The following is a 27,584-nucleotide window of genomic DNA, read 5'->3' as shown; positions in this document are numbered from 1 at the left end:
GAGAAAACAACAAAACTATGGCATGCTACAAGAATTATGCAACCCTTCTACCTGCTTTTTGGATAAACTTTACAATTAACACAGACAGCTGACTTCTTGGCCCTGTTTGTTACCAGAAAATAATGTGAATGAGAAAACAACAAAACTATGGCATATGTGCTAGAAGAATTATGCAACCCTTCTACCTGCTTTTTGGACAAACTTTACAATTAACACAGACAGCTGACTTCTTGGCCCTGTCCGTTACATGTACTGACACACATATACACGCAGTAATTCTTCAGAATCAGTGAAACAGTTATCAAATTAACCAAGACAGATTATGACGTTAAATTCATCAATCATTCACAGTGTGAACCACCAGGTAATAATGTTACAGGACATTACAATCACTCCAGGCTGATTATACAAGACCGGGAGATAGGTCAGCTGAAAAATAATACACACAAGAGTAACTGCAGGAAACAAACTTGGCAGCAGCACCTGTGGGGGTCAGAACCTTTAATGATGGTGAAATCTCAGAGCTTAACTGGTGTCTTTACATGATGCCCTAGTTGTCAAGGACAGTGTAACAGTATGATGGATTGGGAACCAGTCCATTTTTAGGAATGGGTTAGTTAGACCAGTGATACAAATTTGGTGTATTGGCCTTTATTGTGTGACATTTTCATTGTGAAATATATTTTTAATTTCTATATTTAAAAAGATTACTGATTTTTTAAATAATATTTGTGAGTGAATAAATGAATAACCATAGACTAGTGAATTAATGAAAGAACAAATGATCAGTCTTGTATTACAAAATATGGGCTATTTTTCGTTCCAGCCAGTGCACCACAACTGGTATATCAATGGCTGTGGTATGTGCTATCCTGTCTGTGGGATGGTGCATATAAAAGATCCCTTGCTACTAATGGAAAAATGTAGCATCTTTTCTCTCTGAAGACTATACATAAAAAATGACCAAATATTTGACATCCACTAGCCGTTGATTAATGTCCAAAGGCTGTGGTATGTGCTATCCTGAATGTGGGATGGTGCATATAAAGATCCCTTGCTACTAATGGAAAAATGTAGCAGGTTTCCTCTCTAAGACTATATGTTAAATTACCAAATGTTTGACATCCAATGGCCGATGATTAATAAATCAATGTCAACTAGTGATTTCGTTAATGAAACCAAACTTGAACTTTGTGCCCGAGTACTTGACGTCTGGCCTGTAAGTGGGTGCTCACCTGAGGATGTTCCTGTGTGAGAGTCGGTTCATGAGCTGGACTTCTCGCAGCATGTTGGGCCGGTTCGTGTCCGACTTGTTCATCTTCAGCACCATCACCTGGTTCGTGGTCCGGTGGGTCACCTGGAACAAACAACATAACACTTGATACAATGTACTGTCACACTGAGCACCATCGCCTGGTTCGTGGTCCTGTGGGTCACCTGGAACAAACAACATAACACTTGACACAATGTATTGTCACACTGAGCACCATCACCTGGTTCGTGGTCCTGTGGGTCACCTGGAACAAACAACATAACACTTGACACAATGTATTGTCACACTGAGCACCATCACCTGGTTCGTGGTCCTGTGGGTCACCTGGAACAAACAACATAACACTTGACACAATGTATTGTCACACTGAGCACCATCACCTGGTTCGTGGTCCTGTGGGTCACCTGGAACAAACAACATAACACTTGACACAATGTATTGTCACACTGAGCACCATCACCTGGTTCGTGGTCCTGTGGGTCACCTGGAACAAACAACATAACACTTGACACAATGTATTGTCACACTGAGCACCATCACCTGGTTCGTGGTCCTGTGGGTCACCTGGAAATAACAACATAACACTTGACACAATGTATTGTCACACTGAGCACCATCACCTGGTTCGTGGTCCTGTGGGTCACCTGGAACAAACAACATAACACTTGACACAATGTATTGTCACACTGAGCACCATCACCTGGTTCGTGGTCCTGTGGGTCACCTGGAACAAACAACATAACACTTGACACAATGTATTGTCACACTGAGCACCATCACCTGGTTCGTGGTTCGGTGGGTCACCTGGAAATAACAACATAACACTTTACACAATGTACTGTCACACTGAGCACCATCACCTGGTTCGTGGTCTGGTGGGTCACCTGGAAATAACATAACACTTTACACAATGTATTGTCACATTGAGCACCATCACCTGGTTCGTGGTCCGGTAGGTCACCTGGAAATAACAACATAACACTTTACACAATGTATTGTCACATTGAGCACCATCACCTGGTTCGTGGTCCGGTGGGTCACCTGGAAATAACAACAACAGATTACACAATGTACTGAAACTTAGTAACTTTCGTGGTTTAGCCATCGGATATAAGGCTGGTATGTGTAGGGTTTGCAGCCCGGTACCAGGTCAAACCCAGAGTGAGTTTTAACGACCACTACACTCTCTTCTCTCTCACTAACCACTAACAACCAACCCACTGTCCTGGACTGACAGTCCAGATAACTGAGGTGTGTGCCCAGGACAGTGTACTTGAAGCTTAACTGGATATATAAGCACATGCCCCCTCTCCCCCCCCCCCGGTTATGTTGAACCATGTGAATATTAAATCTATGTATATTCCTTTGTCCCCCATCTATTTTGTTGATCAGTATACAGTATGTAAATTCTGACCTCTAGCAGAGAGGGGTCAAACCCGACTGTGTATTGGAGATATCACAGCCACTTTCAAAACCATTAGGTCATAAGACACTTCAGCCTGAATAAGATTGTTACTGTGTACAAAGCTTATAGCTTGTTTCTTACATGAAACAGAATATGTCACAGGACAAAGATTGAGAAACGTGAAACAATCTCGCCTCCAGGCAAATGCATTATTGTTATCAACTGACCAGGGCTAATCTGTCTCAAAACTGGGTTATCTTCCTCTGCATGTATATAAACAAAACATGTACACATGTAACTCAACAAGGTGGTCCCTTGTCAGGAAGAGAGAATAGGGTTAATTAATGTAGTGTCAACAACTTCATTAAAGCTGCTATCTCTCCAGTGTAGTTTTAATATTCAACAGGTTAGAACAGACCATCCAGTTGAGATTTGGTCTCCTGGTGTGTTTCATTTAGTGTTACATGTAGTTACATACAATCTATGTGAAATAATGCAACAGATAACACCACTAATTACACGACACATTAATACACACGTAGCCATCATGGCATCTACCCATGTGTTTACACTGACAGAGTTACAAAAATAGTTTGTTTTGTTTAATGACACCACTAGAACACACTGACTTATTAATTAATCATCGGCTATTCGATCATTTGGTTATTATGACATAGTATAGTCTTAGAGAGGAAACCAGCTACATTTTTCCATTAGTAGCAAGGGATCTTTTATATGCACCATCCCACAGACAGGATAGCACATACCATGACCATTGTTGCACTGGCTGGAATGTGAAACAGCCAAACAGGCCCATCGATGGGGATCGATCCCAGATTGACTGTGCATCATGCAAGCGTTTTACCACTGGGCTACATGCCGACTCTGGTGGAGTTACAAATACAAGACAATGATGTTCCTGGTGCTAGGTTTATCTATAAACATGTCTTTTAAATCACCTAGTGGCTCCATCAGCAAGCCATACACTATGTATGTTACATATCTTAATTAAGCATGTACATTATTAAATTTGTCAAATGAAAACAAACAATGTGTCAGCTAGTAAAACATTCTTTGTGTACATCATCCTGGATACATGTATGTTTATTATTTTTATAATTAAGTAACCAACAGGTTTTAGGTTTTTTTATTAAATTTTGCAGGATGTAAGTTTAGCAGTAGTCCATGCTTTCACAAATACATTCCCATAAATAAGGACATTACATACCATGTCCTTCAATGTTCCAACCATGGGGCACTGGTTGGGATGGGGGAAATAACCTGAGTCTATTAAAGTCAATTGGTTCCATGATCCATCACACCTCTAGCAAAAGCTCTATCACTGTGCTACATCCCACCCGTTAGTGTAATTCAGGGTCATACAAGAATAGCACACATCTCAATTTAACCTGTTACAATGTTTTCGAACATTTTGTTCATTATCGCATCACAGTTTGATATGCAAGTTTCAGTGATCAGTACACAGTTCTGTAACATTAATTACTAATCAATTTTCAAACTTATAGTAAATGTTGAGTCCATGTCCAATATATTTTACATATACCACTTGAGTTTAAAGCATGTCTGTCCCGGGTCCCGTCTCTGGATAGACAGTGGCCCGACCCTGGACAGTAAATGTTGATAATCAAAATTTTGAAAAGAAAAGGTTCCTGCAATTAGTGCTTGAATTTGAAATGCCCACAAATCATGGCCACACAAACATAAGAGATGGACATGCATACACGAAGAGCAGCAAACAAGAGACTACTAATTTCTCATCCTATATTAAGACCAAAATCCATCAGTTCAGATTTTCACAAAATCTTTAATCAATCAGAGTTTTCAGTAAATATTTGTCTGCAATATCTTGATACTTTGAAGACACGCAAACTGGCAGATTATACAACGGGGATCAGTTGCAAGTGCATGTTTTACAACCATTATAATCATGTTGTTAGAGCAAACATCACGATACGGAAAACTGAAACCCTGCAACCACTCGTGAAGCATACAGCAAATATTGATGGATGTAAATAAGTTACAGTAACTTCACTTGTGTCAACAGTCTACGGACACCGTGGTAAAATCATATGAAACTGAATACAATTTGAACAACTGAGTAATTATTATGGTTTAATTTCTAAACGTATAATAAGATGAAGTCGTATACCTCAAAGAGAACAACTTTTTATTTATGATGGCGAGCTACAAATTTAATTTAGATGAACAAGAAAACTATTCCAATTGAATACTGTATGCCAAGTTTCTTTTTCTTTTCTGCATTAAAGTTGTCCTTTGGGTGTTTCTTCTTTTTAAATAGACTTATTGGCATGATATGGTGTTGTCCAGAACACAAACTTCAAGAGTTTCTAAAATGTATGCATTTTTCCAGATTTAGAATGTCAATGCTGGCATATCTAATCTGTTTTTCATCATCCTAATTTGTTTACTAGCTCAAACAAAATTTTACCTCTAGCATGTTTTGTTTTTTGTTATACGACTGGTATGTGCTATCCTGTCTGTGGGATGATGCATATAAAGATCCCTTGCTACTAATGGAAAAATGTAGCAGGTTTCATCTCTAAGACTATATGTCAAAATTACCAAATGTTTGACATCCAATAGCCGATGATTAATAAAATCAATATGCTCTAGTGGTGTCGTTAAACAAAACAAACTTTCAGAAAAATAATATACATGTGCATATACATGTAAAATATCTGGCACTGGATTCAAACATATTTTTCTCTCCCACACTAAACATATCCCCACATTTCACTCGACTACTTTCTGGCTTTACATGGCCCTGAATCTCTCACCATTTTGTTACGAATATTTCATCTCTATGTACAACGGTTACTAGCCGAATAGCTGGTGTTGTATACTCTGGCATCTCAATCACAGCAGCTGGTGTCTAGGGGTAAACATCCTCCCTACAACCCCCTCACCAAGATTCTGTATTATATATAAATATGATCATCACGTATTTGTAGTGCATTTGCAAGTTGAATTTCACATGTGCTTGCTATTTTTGCCATCGATTCCCATATGCTACATAGTGTAAACAACCTACTGAAAAGGAAAGCACTGCATTAAAAAAAAGAAATCCTGATGTTATCAGTGTTGTTTGGAACTCCTAATGAGTCTGACACAGTAAAAAACAAAATAATGATGTTAGCAGTTGTTTACAGGTAGAACCATAGTTAAGCTGCCATATTACCAAACTGACAAATATGAATTATATGTAATATGGTAAATACAAAATATATTTGTCAGCAAAAATCCAAATTGTGTACACTGGCCTTTAATATTTTTTGCAATTTGTTCTAACAAAAAATAATGTGGCTACAAATCTTCACATTAAATTAACTATTTTCTAACACTGTTATATTAATAAAGTGTAGTGACATTATCACAAATAATTTGTTCATCAAAATAACATTTAGTGCATGTTCCAGCATTTGCTCTTCAGCAACACATTCGCAATAGCTCGTCTCTGCAAGCTCTATCCTTTTTAGGTGCTCTTTAGTCAACAATGTACGAAGATCAAAGATTAAAGTTAGGACTATGTCTGCCATCCCTTGTCTTCCAATCACATTTGAAGTTTCAATTTATAAGTGTATTGGTTTCACAATATGAAATAGAAGAGTTTGGTTAATCATTGGCTATTGGTTTAAGTTTGTTTTTGTTTAATGACACCACTAGAGCACATTGATTTATTTGGTAATTTTGATACTTTTTCATTAGTAGCACCATTTTATGTGCACCATCCTAGACAGAATAGCACATACCACAGCCTTTGATATAACAGTCTTGTTGCACTGGCTGGAACGAGAAATAGCCCTATGGTCTCCCCGACGGGGATCAATCTTAGACCAACAGTGTATCAGACGAATGCTTTACCACTGAGCTATGTCCCACCCCCATCAGCTATTGGATGTGAGACATTTGGTAATTCTGACATACAGTGTTAGAGGAAGTACGTCCACTACATTCTTCCATCAGCTATTGGATGTGAGACATTTGGTAATTCTGACATACAGTGTTAGAGGAAGTACGTCCACTACATTCTTCCATCAGCTATTGGATGTGAGACATTTGGTAATTCTGACATACAGTGTTAGAGGAAGTACGTCCACTACATTCTTCCATCAGCTATTGGATGTGAGACATTTGGTAATTCTGACATACAGTGTTAGAGGAAGTACGTCCACTACATTCTTCCATCAGCTATTGGATGTGAGACATTTGGTAATTCTGACATACAGTGTTAGAGGAAGTACGTCCACTACATTCTTCCATCAGTAGCAAGGGATCTTTTATATGCACTTTCAAACTTTACCACAGTCTTTGATATACCAGTTATCGGGTAGTGGTCAGAATGGGAAAAAAGCAATAAGAGAATAGGTCCATTGAGGGGCTTTGATCCTAAGTTCTACCTGTTCTACCGACTGAGATAAATCCCAGATCCTACGGTAGTTTTAATCATTACAACTAATATGCAAACACAAGCCAATAATAATACAAACACAGAGGATTGCTGGAACTCATATTAATTTCACAGAGTTCCTGGATGTGTGGTCGCTCTTATAGTCCTGGGCCCTGTTCCACAAAATGATCTTAGCACTAAGATCACCGTAACTACATAGCTAACATATGTACTTAAGGTGATCTTAGTGCTAAGATCGCTTTGTGGAACGGGGCCTTGTACCTCAAAAATGAAAGTATGGCATTGTGCATAATTCTGTTCTCAAATCTGTGTTAAACAGCCACCAAATGGAGTATCAAAAAGTGCCAAGTCAGGTGGCTGCTTCATACAGGTCAGTTTATATATACTACATTAAATAATTTGGGAGATCCAAAAGGTGGCCTCGCAACACAAGTGGTTGCTTTATACAGGTGGCCACTAGATTAGGTTTGACTACACATCATATATCCACAACAACTAGATTTTTCATGTTTATAATGTTCTTATTTTGTTTTTCTTCGAAGGGATGGGCTTTGGCAGTGGGGTTTATTTATCACACACCCATATTGGATTATGTTTCTTTTTAATAAACAAAAAGAAGATTATAAATAATGAAAGATTCACAAAATGTTGTTCAAATGACACACCCATATATTCTAAGGATCCCCTGCAATGTAGATTGGGTGTGGGAGATAAAAAAATCAATACTACCAATCAAATATATAATGTTCTGTACATGGACCAGTATCACCTAGATTGGTAATCTCGCCCATGGGATACAGTTTAGTATAATAATAACATCAGGTTCTGTCAGTCTTAACCAGCGGACTGTCCCGGCCCCATACCCCATGGGAAGAACTAATCTCCCATCTTTAACAAGCAGCCCCAAACTTTATTGTTATTCAGTACAGGTTTTATGTAGCACAACGCGTTGAATCAAAGACAGTAATCATTAGATTTATAGCTGGATGTGTGGTGTGCCAGACACTGAAAGTTGGCCATGATCGAATGCTTGTTTTCAAATACTCCAATTGATTACAATGTGTTGAGTTGGGTTGTTAAGTAAAACATTCGGTCCTTTGATTATCTATATATGAAAGTGTGTCACCTACTTATTTAGTGCTGTGAAAATTATTGTGGTCAGAAATTTAAAATGGTCTGTACTCTTGTGAAACAACTATAATTTTACTCACAATGACTGCAGTGTTTTAGGGTCCATACAATGAACCAATATATATGCATTTAGCAAGGGTGAAAAAAGATAATAAAAGACTGAGTCAAACAAGCCTTCAACAAAATGGGACATCGGTTTGTAATGAATATTGATGGAATAGAGATGAAAGTCAGTACTATGACAAAAACATCTGGAAATTTCAATATTGGTGGTCGACTAATGAGATTAGGTTAGGAGTTGCACAACAATCTAAAATGGCTGCCCCCATTCAGAATGTATCGTAAGTTTTGAATGGAAAATACGGAAAATTTTGACAAACAGTGGAAAACCCCAGAAACACTGTACAGACTATTAACAATCAGGAAGTCTGGGATATTAAATCCGGAACACTTTCATATCTGATATCATCACACTTTAAAGTGTCATGGCCATTTGGTAAATATCCAGGTATGGTTATTTTACTACCTAGTCTGGATATAAAAGTTATTTTTTGTTTTATGTAATGGCACCACTAGAGCACATTGATTAATTAATCATTAGCTACTGTATGTCAACAAAAAAAATCATTAGCAGCATGGGATCATTTATGTGCACTTTCTCTGACAGGACAGTACATACCACATTTTTTAATATATCAGTCATGACTACTGGTTTGAATAGGAACAATTGATCTAGAGTGTGAGAATGCTAGACTTGAAGTAATACATGTAACTGAAAAATGTAACAGATCAGGGCCAATATGTTCAAAGCATTGTTTTGAAACTAACTTTGGGATAGCCTGGTATTTAAAATATACAAAATCTTTAAATATGAAAAAAAAGTTTGTATTTAATTCTGAGTGGATATCTTGTGCTCTTCTAAGGCAAGTTTAACATATCTTTTTAAATGTTTTTTGTAGTGATTTAATATCTGGTTTTGACAATTTCTCTTAACCAATGGTAAAGCAAACTAACGTTTGAACAATTGGACCCTGTATTCCAACGCTTGGTCAGAACAGAGACGAAACAAGAGATCTTTCAAATGCATTTTTTCATATGCATTTTTCCACATGCAGAAATGGCTTTTGGTGTGCCAGTTATAAGGCACTGTTTGGAATGACATAACAAAACTATGACCCCTTCAAGGTTAATCGATCCAATGACGCATCACATCATATGTCTGTTTAGATGGGCAGTTTACACATAATTTCTACAGAGCTACATTCAAACACTACATTCAAGTGACCCCAAGTAAAAACCTGCCAAAACGAAAAACCACAATAAACAAAGATAAATCCTAAGTTTGTAAAAACTCAACACCACTGAAAAGCAGTCTTAGTGAGAGTTATCTCCCCACAGGATCAAAGTATAAACAACACACTTCTAAGACGTAAAACAACAAACTATTTGGAGGGCACCACCTTGTTCAGTCCAAAGCCAACACATTGATTTTCTTGCCCCTTCTTTCTGTATTGGAAATGGCTAAAGGAAGTGTAAAGTGGTCCTGAACCGAATTAGATCACCTCTCTCAGCATGTGATTGGGCATGCGTACATTTTCGGATGGACAACACAGAGAATGGGCGATCAATAAAGATCCAGTTAGGTTCTTTTCTCAGTATCATTAAGAACACAGTGTGAAGTAATACAAAATTAACTTCTTTTACAGAAAACAAGAAGAAAAAAAAGAAAAATTATTTTGAAAAAGTGGAAGAGATAAATATATTTCTAAAAAACCCACCCCACAACCCGGATAGCACAGTTGGAAGTTGATGAAGGAGGAAATAAGTTAGAAAGAAAGGAATGAAATGATAAGAAACACATAAAGAACAAAATACAGAAAAAAAAGTAGCCTGTTTAAAAAAAAGAAAAAAAAGAGTAGAATTCTGCAACATTATATGTTTTGCCTACAGTACTATAAAAAAGTGTTTGGTGCACCGTGATGAACATCTATAGCTTCAACCATAAACCAAGTTTCATTGACCTGGGAATTAGTTTGTGAGAAACTGATCTAAATGCAAAATTTTAACATTAAACTTTGACACAAACGTTGCCACAGCTGCATGTTGTTGGAATAGTACACCTCACCTTCTTACATGAATGTTCAATTTGTTAAGTTACACAGGATGGTTAACAAAGTTTCCCCCCGATTTCTTAAAAGGTGTATTTTAAGATTAGCAGCAAATGTCTAAGAATTTTGAAGGTAGGCTTATTTAAGGCTAAAGTTAATCCTTTAATTGTCTAACCATGTGGACTCTGGGGTTGGACCTAAGCTTAGTTAATTGCTTAGGTGACGAGAGATTTAATTGTTTTTTGTCAAAGACGTGTATTCACATCAGTGCTAAGCAGCCATCTGAGGAAGTATTTAACTGTGACCTCTCAACACAGAAGCTGCTTCACAAATTTGTACTCTATTAGAGGAAGAAATGAAATGAAAATGTCCATTTAATGACACCTCAGTAATAATGTTCTGGTGAGGTGGGATTTACCTCTGCAGGGCTAGCTCTGGCATTTGCCAAATTCGCCAACTGCGAATTTTGAAAGCAGTTGGTGAATTTTATTTTAACTTGGTAAATGTAATAATTGACATTTTAAAGAAAATAACTGTCGATTTCTGCAATTTTTGAAGTTTTAATAGACAATTTGGCGAAACATTTTGCTCACCCAGAGCTAGCCCTGCTCAGTCAGTTGAGTGCTCGTTTGAGGTGCTGGTGTCGTAGGATTGAACCAACTCCGTGGATCCAATCAACTGATTGTGCACCACAACTGGACAAAGGCCATGGTATGTGCTTTCCTGTCTGTGAAAAAGTGTATATAAAAGATCCTTTGCTGCATTAGAAATGTAGAGGGTTTCCTCTGATGACTACACAGGTGTCAGAATTACCAAATGTTTGACATCCAATAGCCGATAATTAACAAATCAATGTGTTCTAGTGGTGTCGTTAAACAAAACAAACTTCTTTTTTTTAATGTTCTGGTATATAGGTTTCAATGTTCTGTCTTTATTCACTTGTCCAAGAGTGTCAGACGAGAAATCCAATACCACATACATCTTTACTTTAATGTTTTAATGTTTTATTTAATGACGCACTCAACACATTTTATTTACTGTTATAATGTGTCGGACATATGGTTAAGGACCACACAAATATTGATAGAGGAAACCTGCTGTCGCCACTTCATGGGCTACTCTTTTTTTATTAGCAGCAAGGGATCTTTTATATGCAATATCCCATAGACAGGATAACACATACCACGGCCTTTGATATATCAGTTGTGGCACATACATCTAGGCATGGGGTGTTACATATGTACCTGATCACAGAGAGTGGGGTCTAGCTCTGTTGGTAAAGCGCTCTCCTAAGGTGCTTGGGACATCGGATCAAACACCCTTGGTGGATCCATCTTCTGACCGGGTTTCCCCCATCCTAACCAGTGCTCCCAAACTGGTATCTTAAAGGATGTGGTATGTGTTATTAGTACATATGTAGTGGATTTTGAAAATCATTGATCCCATGGGTAGTAGATTTTCAGAAAATTCTAGAAGCTCTGAATTTGGCTACAGAATTTGTGACCAACTTCACCAAACTGCTTATAATAGATTTATTATGATTTATTATGACACATTGGGTTTATTGTAAAAGAATAATCTGTCCTCTTTAAAAAGGCGGCTGTTTAATGGAAGCAGCCGTATGAGCACCAATACCGCTTACTGCATGTCTTACAAGAATAATGTCCATATTTCACTCACTCTGACCCCATCTATTTAAATTTCACTCTCTCCAATAGCTACACTAAGACGGAAACAGCCAACATCCTAAATAATCTTAATGATTTATCTGAAATTGGTTGATGTGTAAGTGGATCAGTTGATTTCTGTTCAACATTGGCCCAGATCTTGAAGTCTTGTCTTTCTCATATAGACATTTAATCAATATCGCTGTTTAGCAATAAGCCATATTGAAACCATAAATGCTTGCAAAACAGCAGTGAGAAAACTCTGGTAACAAAGTTATAGCGTTAATTTCTACATCAATAACATCAGATACCCTTCCCTGGTGCAGCTCAGCCAGATTGAAACGTTAATTTGTATTGACGGTGTCAGAAAGACCCAGAAAACTTTCAGCTTTTAAAATGATTAGTGATAACAGCGAGGGAGGGAGGTTTTACCAATCCTTTTACAATAATTCTCACCAAAAACATATTGGAGTAAAGAAAATAAGAAAAGATAGGACAAAATATATTACCAAACATACAAATTTATGTGTATGTACATGTATACTATTACAAAAGGAAGGAAATGTTTTATTTAATGACGCACTCAACACATTTTATTTACGGTTATATGGCATCAGACATATGGTTAAGGACCACACAGATATTGAGGGAGGAAACCCACTGTCGCCTCTTCATGGGCTACTCTTTTTGATTACCAGCAAGGGATCTTTTATATACACCATCCCATGGCCTTTGATGTACCAATCGTGGTGCACTGGCTGGAGCGAGAAATAGCCAAATACGCCCACTGACAAGGATCGATCCCAAACCAACCACGCATCAAGCGAGCGCTTTTACCACTGGGCTACGTTTAGCCCCCTGTATACTATTAGGAATCATGATCAGGTCTTGATACAGTGAAACCTGTCTAAACCAGATCACAGTGGGGACTTAATATTTATCCAGTTTAGACAGGATCTGATATTTAGAGGTCTTGTTTTAGAATTTAGAAAATTCAGAACCATAAGACCAGGATTCCTGTTTTTCAGGGTCTGGTATAGACAGGTTCCTTTGTATTTGATATACAGAACACAAATCAGCCAAGCTAGAAGTATATATGTTTGCTTTATTTAACTACACCACTAGAGCACATTGATTAATTAATCATTGGTAACTGGATATCAATCATTTGGTAACTGACACAGGGTCTTAGAGAGGAAACCTGCTACATTTTTTTCATTAGTAGCAACGGATCAATCAATCAATAAAATATTTACATGCTCCTATACCACGAAGGTTTCGAGCATGTCTATCCCAGGTTCGGCCACCGGATGCCAGTAGTCCAACCTGGGACAGAACAATTACTGGGGCAATTTTGATATTTAACCAAACAGGGAAAAAGGACTTTACAATAAATAATTTTGTGCGTTATTTTCCCAAACAATATTTAATATACAGCAAACAACTAACAATTTGTAACGCAAATTTAGATCGGGCAGTCCTAAATATAAATATATTTTAAAATAATTTTTTAAATATATTAATTAGCCCTCAAAATAGAGGTGGCAGGTGACCTCAAAATAGAGGTGGCCCTTCAGCCACAAAAAAGGTTTTTTTTAATAGGAAAATATGTTTTTACTTAGGGGCACCCATCGTATTCACTTCGGTGTGGCCGAAACCGGGGAAGGCTCCGGGGGGGGCAGTCCCCCGGACAAACCTAACACCCCTTACGGCCAAAACCGCCTTGAGTATCCCCCACCCACCCAGCACCCCCCCGGCCAACCCAACCGTCGTGCCCTCCAGTCTCGGTGCCCCCATCCTTAGGGGCACCCATCGTATTGGGGACTTCGGTGTGGCCGAAACCGGGGAAGGTTCCGGGGGGGGGGGGGGGGGGGGGGGGGGGGGCAGTCCCCCGGACAAACCTAACAACTCTTACGACCAAAACCGCCTACGCCTACCGCCCTAACCATCTTCCGGTGGAGTATCCCCCACCCACCCAGCACCCCCCGCCGGCCAACCCAACCGTCGTGCCCTCCAGTCTCGGTGCCCCCATCAAAAATTAGGCCCAAGGGCCAACGATTCTACCAGAGAAGGAAAAAACAAAAAATAATAATAATAATAATAATAATAAAAAAAACAAAAATAATAATAATAATAATAAATAAAAATAAATTTAAAAAAAAAAGTATTTAAATAGGGAAAATTAAGCGTCTGGTGAGTCTGGCAATATAAAAACGTATCCTGGCGATTCCAAGTCCAGGGGCGCCTCTCCATAATCCTGGAGAAACAGAACGTTATGCCATTCATCAGACGCTGGCACCACTTTAATTTAGAAACCTAGCAACGGATCATCATCTTTTATGTACTTTCCCACAGACAGGAAAGCACATACTAGTTGTGGTGCACTGGTTGGAACAGGAAAAAAAAACCCAATCAGGTGAATGGATGCACCAAGGTGGCTTGATCCTGCAATGCAAGCACCTCAGGCTGAGATAAATCCCGCCCTGTAGCTACTTTTAGACAGTTAGATGGGGACAAAAAGATACTTTCTATCATGAAAATAACATGACATTTAGGCATGAAATTTTAGCTATCAACAACACAAGGTTTACAAGACATTTTTAAACAAACCAATAGGTCCTTTTATTCTCTGCCCTCAACGTATACACCCCATGTGATTGACCATGGCCATCTTATAAAAGGTTTAATATCTACCACCAAAGCTAAACCGACAGTACAGAGCTACCATGAAATTGCAATCTTGCACACTGTACGATATTGATTACTGGAGAGCTGATTGTCCATTTCAGTTTAATTTCATCCTTCTTATCTGTTACTGTCATCCATTCATACCTATTTATATACTCGAGTGTTGACTATCTGTACGTAACACCATTCTTGAAGAGTTCAGCAAACACAAGAATCTTCAACTGTGACTTCATTTAAGGGAACTAGAGGGCTGAATACAGCTCAGTGATTGTCTGAGGTGTGATGGATTGAAGGATTCATTCATTTATTCTCTGTAAAATTAACTATCACTATCAGTCACTCAAAAAATAAGACTTACATTGCTGTATATACATTTAATTATACTTATTAGGGGCCAGTCACAATGATCACCATTTTCATGAGCAAACAAAACATACGTTATTAGGAATTAGTTAATGCTGGCTCTTAAAACAAACAAAAATGTTGATAAATATATTTCCTATAAATAAACATTTTCAATGTACATTTTTAGTTAGTTACCCCCCAAAAAGTGGGGTTTTTAACAACAATACTAAAGCACAATGATTTACTTTTTATAGGCTATTGGGTTTGGAAATTTGACAGGAAACCCACAACATTGTTCCATTAGTAGCAAGGGATATTTTATATACACCAACCCAGATAGGATAGCACATACCATGGCCTTTGATATACCAATTGTGGTGCACTGGATAAAACAAGAATAAAAGGCCAATCAGTGGGAATCAATCCTAGGAGTAAACTAAAAACGTCTTATGGTCAGTTGCAACCACTTACTGTAACTAAACATGTCATCCACATGCACCATTTTAAATTTTATACATTTTGTTTATACACTGATCATGGAAAGTCCATTCCATTGCTCAGACTATGTGACCAAGCCTTCGAAGTTATGGTTGGCTAAAGCTTCACTTTTCTGTAGTCCAACAATCTTGATTATTTACAAGATAAACAAGATGCTTCGGGGTCATCAACTATTCAGCCATTGAAGAAGACCCAATTCCTTTTTCAAATTGTATGTAGTGACAACACTGATGCCATTGTAGTTATTGTTATAGACCCTTACACTACCAGTGTTCGATGTCGTACACTTTCTGAACCTACTGGGACATACGTGTGGTGACAAACGTGTCATATGTCTTTGAGAGGGAATGTCATGGTCATTGGTTCAGTTACTCAGATGGACAAAAATACAGATGAATCAAATACTAGTATTAAGAAATCATGGTATCTAGTTAAATCATGTACATGTATCATGTATGTCAAAAGTTTGTTTTGACATCACTACGGCACATTATTTCTTAATCATCGGCTATTGCATGTCAACAATTGGTAATTCTGAGGAAGTTTTACAGAGGAAACCCCCATGAATAAAAAACAACAAACAACATAAATATACACAAGTATAAGAGCCTTAAAGTTCTGATAAATGGAAGGAGCAACAATGTCTCAGCAGTCAACAATTACAATATATTACCCTAACAGCTACGGACTTGACAATGTGCTGAGGTCTCACCAATACAAGACATTATAAATACCCAAAATATAGATAATTGTAATTTAACATTTATAATTAATGTACTAACCGTCAAGAAAGTGATAATAATTTGTCTTATTTAAAGATAGTTAACAAATTTTAAATTTCATTTCACTGATTTATGTATTAATCTGTTAGTCAAAGCTTCACAAGCTTTATTATCAAAGCCCACATTAGGATAGTGGCAGTCTTCTTATTACATATATTAGTCATTATAAATGGTACTCACACATGTGTGTGCACTTGCACACACATCTAGATATATCTTTTTTAAAACCTATTTGAAACTGTCAAACAGAACTGCCAAATACACAAAAATGCATGCTCATGTGCACACACGTCTTTTCTTCTTTTTTAAAAAACCTATTTGAAACTGTCAGCTAGAATTGCATTAAAAAAACCCAACACACACACATACCAAATGTACCTAATCTGCCAGATTATTTGCTTTCTCAGTACAATATCAGCTGGCTGCCGATAAAAGCATCGTAAAAACAGCAGGATTCTAAGATGGGGGTCCTAAGCTGAAGTTCAAAGTGAACAATAAAATGACCATAAAATACACCTAACACGCTGATGAGATTTATAGATACTTTCAACCTGTCTGAACAACCAACCAGTGTAAAATATCACTTTAGATAATCATTACAATTGGTTTTTTTACACATAAGAGCTGTTTTTGAATCTATGCATGATGGGTTTTCTGTCTAGATCAGATTGCTACATTGTATATCAATAACAACCATTTATAATAAAGACAAGAAGCTTTTAATGTATCATACTTTTAATTACCATATTTGCTAGAAACTGGGTTCAGCTAAGTTCAGTTACCCCACTTAATCATTCAAACCAAGCACAGGATGTAATTCAGTGTTATACTGGCTACCTGAGGTGTGACTGGTCATAGGATCAATTTATGTGAATGGATCCACTGGATTATTTTCTGTTCCAACCACCAATTCATCATTTGTTGTAGTATAAGTGGTCCAAGTGTGGGACATTGTACTCGTATATAAAATATCCCTTGCTATCATTCAATAACAAGAATATGTCTAACTTTTTTTCTGTATGTACACCTGAAAACTAACACCAAACATTACATATACATGAATGTATATATATATATATATATATCAATTCTATCATAAATGGAGAAACTATTACAGTTAAACATTTTTCCACACAATCAATTATGGATTTTTATAATCTTGAAATCATGACATTGGTAGAGCCAAACCAATATATTTTTTTATTACAATTGATAATTGGATCACCACTAATTGCTAAATATATTACAATTAAGTGTCTGTCAGAACCACTTCCATCTGGCCACTGTATCAATATGCAAAATTATGTCTAAAATTAATAAAGTTTTTACAAGCTATGGTTTGCCTAATAAATCTATTTTTATGTGCTGCAGAGTTTGGTTCATAGTTCAAGCAATCAATATTTCCTGTATATTTATCACGTTGTGGAAAATTTAATAAAATAAATGTCAGGCACTAACTAAATCTGCATCAGTGCACCAGCTAGATTTATTAATGTCACAATGACATATGTGTGCATGTGGTGGGCTGGTTCAGACAGATATTGTACTACAAACACAACTGAGACTATAAAACCAACACAATTTACATGTAGTTGATTTACAATGATCACATCCCAATCAGTGCCCCATGACTGATATATCAAAGGCTGTGGTATGTGCTGTGATGTCTGTGATAAAACCCTTGCTTTTAACAGAAAAATGTAGTGGGTTTCCTCTGATGGCTTACGTGTCAGAATTATCAAATGTTTCCAAGACATCTAATATGATTAATTAATCAATGTGATCCAATGATGTTGTTAAACAAAACAAACTTCAATTAATAACCAACGTGATTAACAACAGCCTTGTACTTTGGTGCATACAGTTGTACGTAACACCCAGACAAAGGCTAAAGAAAAAAAAAGTAAAAAATATTTATCAAGTTTGAGGTCTGTTTTAAGCTCAGCGAGGTCTTTTTGGTGCATGACTGTTATTATTATATTAACAGCTGCTGGAGGGTTGTAAATATTCACAGATGCATTTTAATTGTTTTAATCTAATAAAAGCTGCTTTTGTTGTTAAATGTTCTGAGGTCATCATCAGGGTTCCCGCTGTCAGTAGCCAAATTAGCCATTAGCAAATTTTTACCAAAAATGGCTAATAAAATTTGCAAGTAGCTAAAATTTTGGCTGAGCCATTTTCTATCTTCTGATGTGAACAAACAGTTACATAATCTATCAACACTTGAAATATGCTAATAAAAATCCCATTTGGCTAATTTTGGGGCTGCAGGTATTTTTGATCCAGGGTGAGCCCTACATCATGCTTGTACTTAATTTGGGTTATGTCTGTTTGTTGTTGTTGTTTTTTTTGGGTTTTTTGGGGGTTTTATGGGGGGGTCCATATTTTGGCCACAACATTTATCACTTTGAATTTGGCACAATCTATAAACATTTAGCTAACCCTTAACATTAGCATCAAGAATGGAACTTTTTAAAGTCATTCTTTCACACTAACACTGTTTTATTATTCTATAGCCACTTCAATTAAAAATATTTTTGGATTAACTCATTTCAAAACTGTAACTGTTTTTGAGTGCAAACATACATGCATATGTCTGTCTGTCTGTCTGTCTGTCTGTCGTCTTTGTACTGTTTGTAAATTTTTAATGTCATTATTTATTACCACAACACAGAAATGCATAAAAAAGAACCCACATAATAACAATGTTTATTCAAAACACTGCAATGAAGAGCCTCAGACACCTCTATGAATGTCAACTCCACCAACCCATACATCCTATGGATTGTTACAACATAATTTCATGTACCATGTGATTTGCCTGTTTGCTGTTCAACTAAGTCATTAACAGAGCAAGTTTGGTCAAAGTTGAAAACAAAGAGAGTGCAGGTTTAAGTAAATTGCATTAATGGCCAGCTGATTGCCAAGTGTGACACCGACATGGAAATTAATCCGACAGATCTTTATCTGGGCGTCTCTTTCCTGTACCTGGAGGTTAAGCCATTAATTGAAATCAGGTTACTGAAACATCATTCTTACAGATAATACGCTAATAGTACACAAGTGTGTATATATGTCCTGTACCATACAGGTATGCATACTAGATTATATTGTATGTATATAATTACATGTATTTATTATAATGGAGGGGACGGTTATAGTGTGGAGTGCACTGTGGTGTATAAAAAAGCAGATTTATTACAAGTTCATAAAATACAAGAGTACAACTGAGTTGTGTGTGTGTGTGTGTGTGTGTGTGTTGTATGTGTGTGCATGTGTACATGTATGTGTGTTGTATGTATGCATGCATGAACATATGTGTGTATGTGTTTGTGCACAATATTTCAAAATCTTTGGTTAAAGTTAGTTTATTTTACGACACCACTAGAGCACATTGATTTATTAATCATCGGCTATTTCCTGTCAGACAATTTGGTAATTCTGACATATAGTCTTAGAGAAAAAATCTGCTTCATTGTTCCATTAGTAGCAAGGGATCTTTTATATGCATCAATACACACACACGATAGCACATACCACTGCCTTTGATATACCAGTTGTGGTGCACTAGCTGGAACGAGAAATAACCCAATGGGTCCAGCAACAGGAAATGAATGTGCATCATGCGAGCATTTTACTACTGGGCTACGAGCGTTTTACCACTGGGCTACGAGCGTTTTACCACTGGGCTACGAGCGTTTTACCACTGGGCTACGAGCGTTTTACCACTGGGCTACGAGCGTTTTACCACTGGGCTACGAGCGTTTTACCACTGGGCTACGTCTCATCCCAAAATCTTAGGTAACCAGCAGATGTTTCACACGATTTTCACTTGGTAACCGTTTGTTTGGTTACACGAAAGACCAAAGAGTACTTGTACTACATTGGTATTCCAAATGTATTTAAACACACTGATTCAAATGCAAATAATACAGTATTTTTCAAGTGTCCAAAATCAGTCTTGAAAATTTAATAAAATGATTTGCAACTCATAATTTTATAATGTAGCAGTTCATCACAAAACCGATTGGCGATTTGCATGTTTTTAAATTTGTGTAACTGACAAGTGAAAAACACAACAGTTTGTGTAAAATACTGTGGCCTGTACATGTATGTGGGGTTTTTTTTTATGTTTAACTATAACACTAGAGCACACTGATTTGATTAATCATCGGCTATTGGATGTCAAACATAGTTTGGTAATTTTGACATCAGTACTAGAACAGAAACCCGCTACATTTTCTATTAGCAGCAAGGGATCTTTTATATGCACCATCCCACAGACAGAATATGACACATACTACAGCCTTTTACTAGTATATACCAGTCGTAGTGCACTGGCTGGAATGAAAAACAGCCTAATGAGCCCACCGACGGGTATCCAACCGTGCATCAGGTGAGCACTTTACCACTGGGCTACGTCCTGCCCCCTGTATGCGCTACGTCCTGCCCCCTGTCCTGCCCCCTGTATGCGCTACGTCCTGCCCCCTGTATGCGCTACGTCCTGCCCCCTGTATGCGCATGCTAATATGTGTATACATTTATGTGATAGATGGAGAGACAAACAAAGTGAGACCAAGTAACAAAAGGAAAGGAATGTATTTTTAACGACACCTCAAATTATCGTTTTATAAGTGGGCAACTTTGTTTTAAATATAACTATCAAACATAAGCTAATTAATGTGACATTTGGTATCTATAGTGTAAAAATACAAATTCACTTTTCCTTGAAATTACCAAACAGGACAGCACATATTAGCTAGACAGGACAACATATATCAGGACCTTAACTGATACATCAATTACAAAGAACTGGTAATGTTTCCAGATGGTTACCATTATTATGTAATTTAGGTACACATGGGGGGGGGGGGGGGGGGGGGGGGGGGGAAAGGGAGCTAGTTATAACTGATTACATCATCGCAAGCCTGTTAGAATTTAAAGAGTTAATTTATTGCAGTCTGTTCCAGTCTGTGGTCACTCCAGGGTACATCCTGTACCATTCTTTAATTACATCTCCCAAGGAAGATGTCAGAAAATAAAAGAATCCTTTTCCAGGTGCTGGTGTCCATCAGAGGCAGCAAGGGTCCACATGTCACATTTCTTCTATCTTCTAAACAGCTGGTTTGAGTTAACTGTCCATGGTCTGTTGATTTTGTTAATCGCTGGATCTTTTGACACCCCCCCCCCCCCCCCCACCTTTCCCTTTCATTGAACATGATATGACCCACTGGTCTTTTTATTAAATATATTTTCACACCATGTTTATTGCTTTAACATTGTACAGTTTAGAAAATGTGGTTTATACTTTTCCTTTGATCCTAGAAATAAGTTTACTGTAATAAAGTTACCAACTGACCGACTCCAGGTAATATAAAAAGAATTACGATGAACCCATATGATTTCAAGGCCAGGAAAATCATAAAAATACTATAGAGCCTTAATTTTTCTTTTCAAAATTGCAATGTATGCAAAGAAAATGAAATACAACAAAAGTATGTGGAACATATATATTTACCAGCACATGCCTGTTGATACCATATTATTGGGGTCGGAAAAATGTTTTGGGATACAGATGGAACTTGGATTACTCTCAAGTCTCATTAAAAGGTTAAAAAAAAATATTTTCATGTTTTGTAATGATTGTTTGAAAAAAATCTGTCATTAGGTTCACCCTGTTTCAATGTGGAGTGTTTACATACAATAAAATTTATCTTATCAAGTATTTCTTATCTGTACTTATCTTACAAGCTGTATTTTATAAAGTATAGTTATAGATGATGCATGCAATTATTCTGTAAAATACAAGTAATTTTTTAGACTTCAACACCACATCTTCAAAAGGCTGGAACTTTTGATGAGCTTACAGAAACATACATACTGTCAGCAATTTGCGTGGGCAAACAGAATTCTCTGAAATGCTCGGTTGGAGAAGACTCAATACCTTCAGCAGTCTGTTGTGCATTTCCCCACCTACAACATTCTATTTCAGTCGCAAACAACTGCTGGTTTCCAGCAGACATCAGGAGAAAAAATTAACACAGGAATTTGCAGAAATAAAAGAGAGAAAATATTCTAGGTTTTGAAATTTCTAGTACTTACTCCAGGGTGGAAAGGTAATTTTTAACAGAAATATCAAATCTCTTGGCAATAACCATCATTAATCTTTCATGTCCATTTATCTGGTTATACCACTTGATGCATATTGTTTATTACTGTAACTGGTCTTTCATCATCAATTGCCAAGCTGGAAAGGGTGTCATTTTTAATTAATGTACATGTCACCAAAGGTGCTAATTATAAATAATGTACCAAATTAATGTGACATGTTAACTCAGTCGCCATCAATAACTAATAATCAGATACAGATGACTGCACGCCCATTTGCAACTTATATATATATATACACACGTTCACAATACTTTTATAAAAAAATTTATATACCTACTGAATGTACCTTAATCAGACATGAGGTTTTAGTATGTAATGTATATATATACTGGTACATATTATATGCATATATATATATACTACTGTCATTAAAAATGGAAATAACAGGTGAAAATGAAATTATAACAGACTATTGTCATATCATGTGTCAAGATCAGGCTGATAGTCATAATGAAATGAAAGAATGATGCAATTTCATCTTACATATTAACATTATACATTGATACTAACCACCAATAAGACAATATTAACCCAATAAAGAATAAGATTACAAATGGTAGTCAACATATGTAAACTGAATTGTAAAATATCAACAATCAGTCAGGAAGCAATTTATTCTTTGTAATTCTACCCCCAGCAACAACTTGCAAATGACAAGTGTGAAAATTTATTAATTAATGGCTTTAAAATATAAATTAATATAAAGTTTTTAAGGAGTGTAATTTTAGCTTTTAAAATGTGTTTTCTGTGGTTTTTACACTATGCCACATAACCCGCCTGCTAGTAATCATTTCCGTTCCTCTCCATGTTCAACTGGAAAGTTTGAGAAGAGCTACAACTTGATCATCTTGCCAACCCCTGAAATTGCCCACGGCAATTGCCAACGCCATGAAGACTATATTTAGGGTTATTTTCAATGTAATGGCTTTTTACTGTGGACATTTTTTTAATTGCAGGGGTTGTCTTGCAATAATAAAAAATCAATTAATTTTCAGATAATTTCCCCTGAAAATCCACGTGATTGCTCGCCTGGCATCATTTAAGGAGAGTGATCGCCAGCTCGCCTTGATTTTGCTGATGGTGACGGGTGGAATGTAGCCCTGTGATAAAGTGCTCGCTTTATGCAGGATCGATCCTCATCCCGTTGGTGGCCCATTGGGCAATTTCTCATTCTGGCCAGTGCACCACGACTAGTATATCAACGGCTGTGGTATGTGCTATACTGTCTGTGGGATAGTGCATATAAAAGACTGCTTGCTACTAATGGAAAAAATTGGCATATTTTGTCTCTATGACTATACATCAAAATAATCAAATGTTTGACATCCAACAGCCGATAATTAATAAATCAATGTGCTCTTGTGGTATCATTAAAATAAAAAAATAAAAAAAAAAAAAAATTCTCTTAGCGAAGACTGCATAATTATATTAATTAATCATTTACGTAAGTAAATCTTTGTGTGAGTGATAGTTCAACAACTGAATACAAGCTTCTAAAATCAATGTATGGAAGATAATATTTTATAATTTATTACAAGTTTTTTTTATTGCAGCTTACAGTTAACACCCGTAAGCATATAAAAATATTTTTTATTGCCAATATACTTGTTTTATGGGTCTTAATGACAGTTTTATTGGAAAAATATATATTTGTAAGTCAGGACGTGACATTTGTCATTTAAAAGTGGTTTGTTTTTGTGTTTCTAATGTTTTAGTGTATATGTGTGGGTAGTAGTATGTGCGTGTGTGTGAGAGAGAAAGAGTGTGTGCGCACATGCATATTTATACTGTTATCTTATGAAGGGGAGTGCATTCAATACAGGACAGGGACACAGAGAGAAAGAGAGAGAGAGAAAGAAAGAGAGAGTGCGCACACATGCATATTTATACTGTTATCTTATGAAGGGGGATGCATTCAATACAGGGCACAGAGAGAGAGAGAGAGAGAGAGAGAGAGAGAGAGAGAGAGAGAGAGAGAGAGAGAGAGAGAGAGAGAGAGAGAGAGAGAGAGAGAGAGAGAGAGAGAGAGAGAGAGAGTGCGCATGTGCATATTTATACTGTTACCTTCTGAAGGGGATGCATTCAATGCAGGGCTCCCCATTCCTAATCTACCCTAGACGTCTAACAATCAATCAATATTTACTGCACAAAACATCCCAAATAGAGCCGGTACAAAATACATTCATATTATGTTACAGAACAGATAAATCACGGATGTTACATATTATATATTATGCAACTAAACAGAATAAACTGCAAACAGATTTTATTATATATACATGTTCAGTCCTGCCAAAATAAACAGGATACATGCTACAGTTTGTAAATACCTATAATTGACATGACAACACAATACATATGTTTTAAAGATGAAAACACTCATAACCAAAATTGTCAACATGTTTAAACTTTAACTTGATTTTACTGATATGCATAAGGAGTACCAGCATACATTTTTTTTTTACACATTACATATAAAAATCCAAAGGACACATGCTTACAACCACAAAAGGCTCAAGCATGTCCAGGGCTCCGTTCCTTAACCTTAAAAAAAAAGAGTTTGTTTTGTTTAACGACACCACTAGAGGACATTGATTTATTAATCATCGGCTATTGGATGTCAAACATATGGTCATTGTGACAGTCATAGAGAGGAAACCTGCTACATTTTTCCATTAGTTGCAAGAGATCTTTTATATGCACCATCCCACAAACAGGATAGCACACACCACTGCCTTTGATATACCAGTCGTGGTGCACTGACTGGAATGAGAAATAGCCCAAAGGGCCCACCGACAGGGATTGATCCATGATCAACCGCTGGTTAGAAATGGGTAATTTTAATAAACAACCTTTGTCAAATTTAATTCAAAATTAATTTAAAAGTGCTGACAAAATTTTTAAAAGTATATAATCTTTAAAGAACAATTTTCTGACTCATCAAAAGTTAAAAGATTGTAGATAGTTTTAATTTAGCAATTTGGAAGCATGTTTAAAACATGACAATGGGGCACGATCTAGCTCAGTCAGTTGAGTGCTTGCTTGAAGTGCTTGTGTCGCAGGATTGAACCACCTCAGCTGACTGGGTTTTTTCTTGTTCCAACCAGTGCACTACAACTGGTCAAAGGCTGCGGTATGTACTTTCCTGTCTGTGGGAAAGTGCATATAAAAGATCTATTGCTGCATTAGAAAACATGTAGTGGGTTTCCTCTGATAACTATGTGTCAGAATTACCAACTATTTAACATCCAATAGCTGATGATTAAGTAATCAATGTGCTATAGTGGTATTGTTAAACAAAACAAACTTTAAAACATGATAACCGTGAACCAGTATACCAGGTTCGAAACTCGCCAAAAAATAATAATGTGGAATACAAATATTAATAGTGGCTCATGTGATATAGCTCTAAAGAAGATATTGTTATTTGGGCGACCAACGCCATTATTTTTTAAATATTTAAGTCGCCCAAACAGGACAATGGTCGCATTTGGCGGCCTGATCACAGGCCATTTTGAGGCCTGGTATAGGTATTTGGCAACACATATATAGGTCTACCCGTATACATGTCGGTACAAAGGGACATGCCTATTAGCATTACGTTATCCAGGGCTTCTAGAATTTTTAATCCATTAGCCATGGAATCAGTGATTTTAAAAATTTACTAGCCAAGTTAAGTTAAAACAATTTTACTAAATAATAGTAATAATCAGATATATGTCACCTAAAGAGAGAGATAGAGCTTATAAACACTAACATTGGGGGTTGAGGTGGGGTCAAGATATTTATATTCACAAAATAGACTTGACTGCAACATTTGACACAAAAAATTCACTTGCCATCGGGCATGGCAATAGTAGTTATTTACTAGCCCAACATTGAATATCACTAGCCATGGGAGTGGGGCTACCATAATCTAGAAGCCCTGGATTATCAGCGTGGTCATTATCTTTTATAGTAGGAGGCTGTTTAAAAAAAAGGCAGCGACTGTATCTATTGAGTGTAGTAACATATAAACAGGGGTTTGTCTGTTAAATGTTTTGCAGCCAGCTTAAATTCCAGATGGATTGAAAAAAATCCATATCATAACCTTTGAATGTAGGACTAGGAGTTTGTCTAACAAAACATAGGCGTCTATATCTGCTAACAGCAGCGAGGTGTATAATTATAAGCATGAAAAGTAGACAGCTGTATTGATACACAGTCAGATGCCAAAAAATTGCCATTTACCAAGGAAAGAAAAAAAATATTATAGTTAACAATAAATTCAACACTTTTTAATTGTACAGTTATATGGCTATGATCAGACCATAAATGTTGTGATTGTGCACCTTTAAGTAAATATAAGAATTATCTCTTACCTTGTACACATCAGAAAAGAATCCTTGCCCCAGTTTTTCACAGATGAAATCATCGAGACGTGTGAGGGCCGACACGGCATGTCGGAGTGCCTGACAGGAAGACTTTGGAGACACATGAGCCTCATTCGTCACGGAAGATTCACGGGTTGGAGGCTCATCGCTGATTTTTTCCAACTGGAACGACCGTCGTATTCCTACAGAATCCACAACACATGTTTTGCTTCTTCTCAGCACAGATCGTTTTGTGCTCATATTTATTATTTCAGCTGTCATTCTGAAAGTAGAAAAAATGCTGTAAATGTTGACATTTATAACAGATATATATAATAATGTTTTGATAAAATTATGTCGTTTTTTTTTTAATTAAATGGGCAACTTTACATACTAAAAGGTACAGATAAAACAAAAATAGTAATGATCTAAGGATTTGGACAGGACATTCTGTCACCATAACTTTTGTTTTATATGGCCTACACAATACATAACAATTCAGTATAATTTCATTTCAGACTCATTTTTCATAAATGGTTTTAAAAAATTGTAAAAAAAAAAAAAAAAACATGGCGACGGTCAGATCCATTTATAAATCTTCAGATTTATAAACAATTTTCAGTTGTATGTTATAATGAAAATTTTCCAGCATTCTGAAAATAAAGTGTTATGCACTAGTTTATTATTGCTGGGATATGCAAAGTGAAATTATTC

At 36.7% G+C, this 27,584-nt stretch overlaps 1 protein-coding gene across 1 annotated transcript in view; it reads right to left on the bottom strand.

The window, feature by feature from the left end:
* Nucleotides 1–27,584, bottom strand: part of LOC121375848 (dual specificity testis-specific protein kinase 2-like) — a 65,489-nt gene that overhangs the window by 37,244 nt on the left and 661 nt on the right. Inside the window, exons 2-3 of the mRNA XM_041503517.1 lie at nucleotides 26,880–27,153; nucleotides 1,236–1,357 (exon numbers count right to left, since the gene is read on the bottom strand). Of these exons, the coding sequence (XP_041359451.1) occupies nucleotides 1,236–1,357; nucleotides 26,880–27,152 (395 nt within the window). The 5' untranslated portion in view covers nucleotide 27,153. The remainder of the gene's footprint in view (nucleotides 1–1,235; nucleotides 1,358–26,879; nucleotides 27,154–27,584) is intronic.

Source organism: Gigantopelta aegis, chromosome 6, assembly GCF_016097555.1.
Source record: "Gigantopelta aegis isolate Gae_Host chromosome 6, Gae_host_genome, whole genome shotgun sequence".
In the NCBI taxonomy this organism is placed as follows: domain Eukaryota; kingdom Metazoa; phylum Mollusca; class Gastropoda; order Neomphalida; family Peltospiridae; genus Gigantopelta; species Gigantopelta aegis.
The sequence above is the reverse complement of the archived record's forward strand: the minus strand, read 5'-3'. Positions and strand labels throughout refer to the sequence as shown.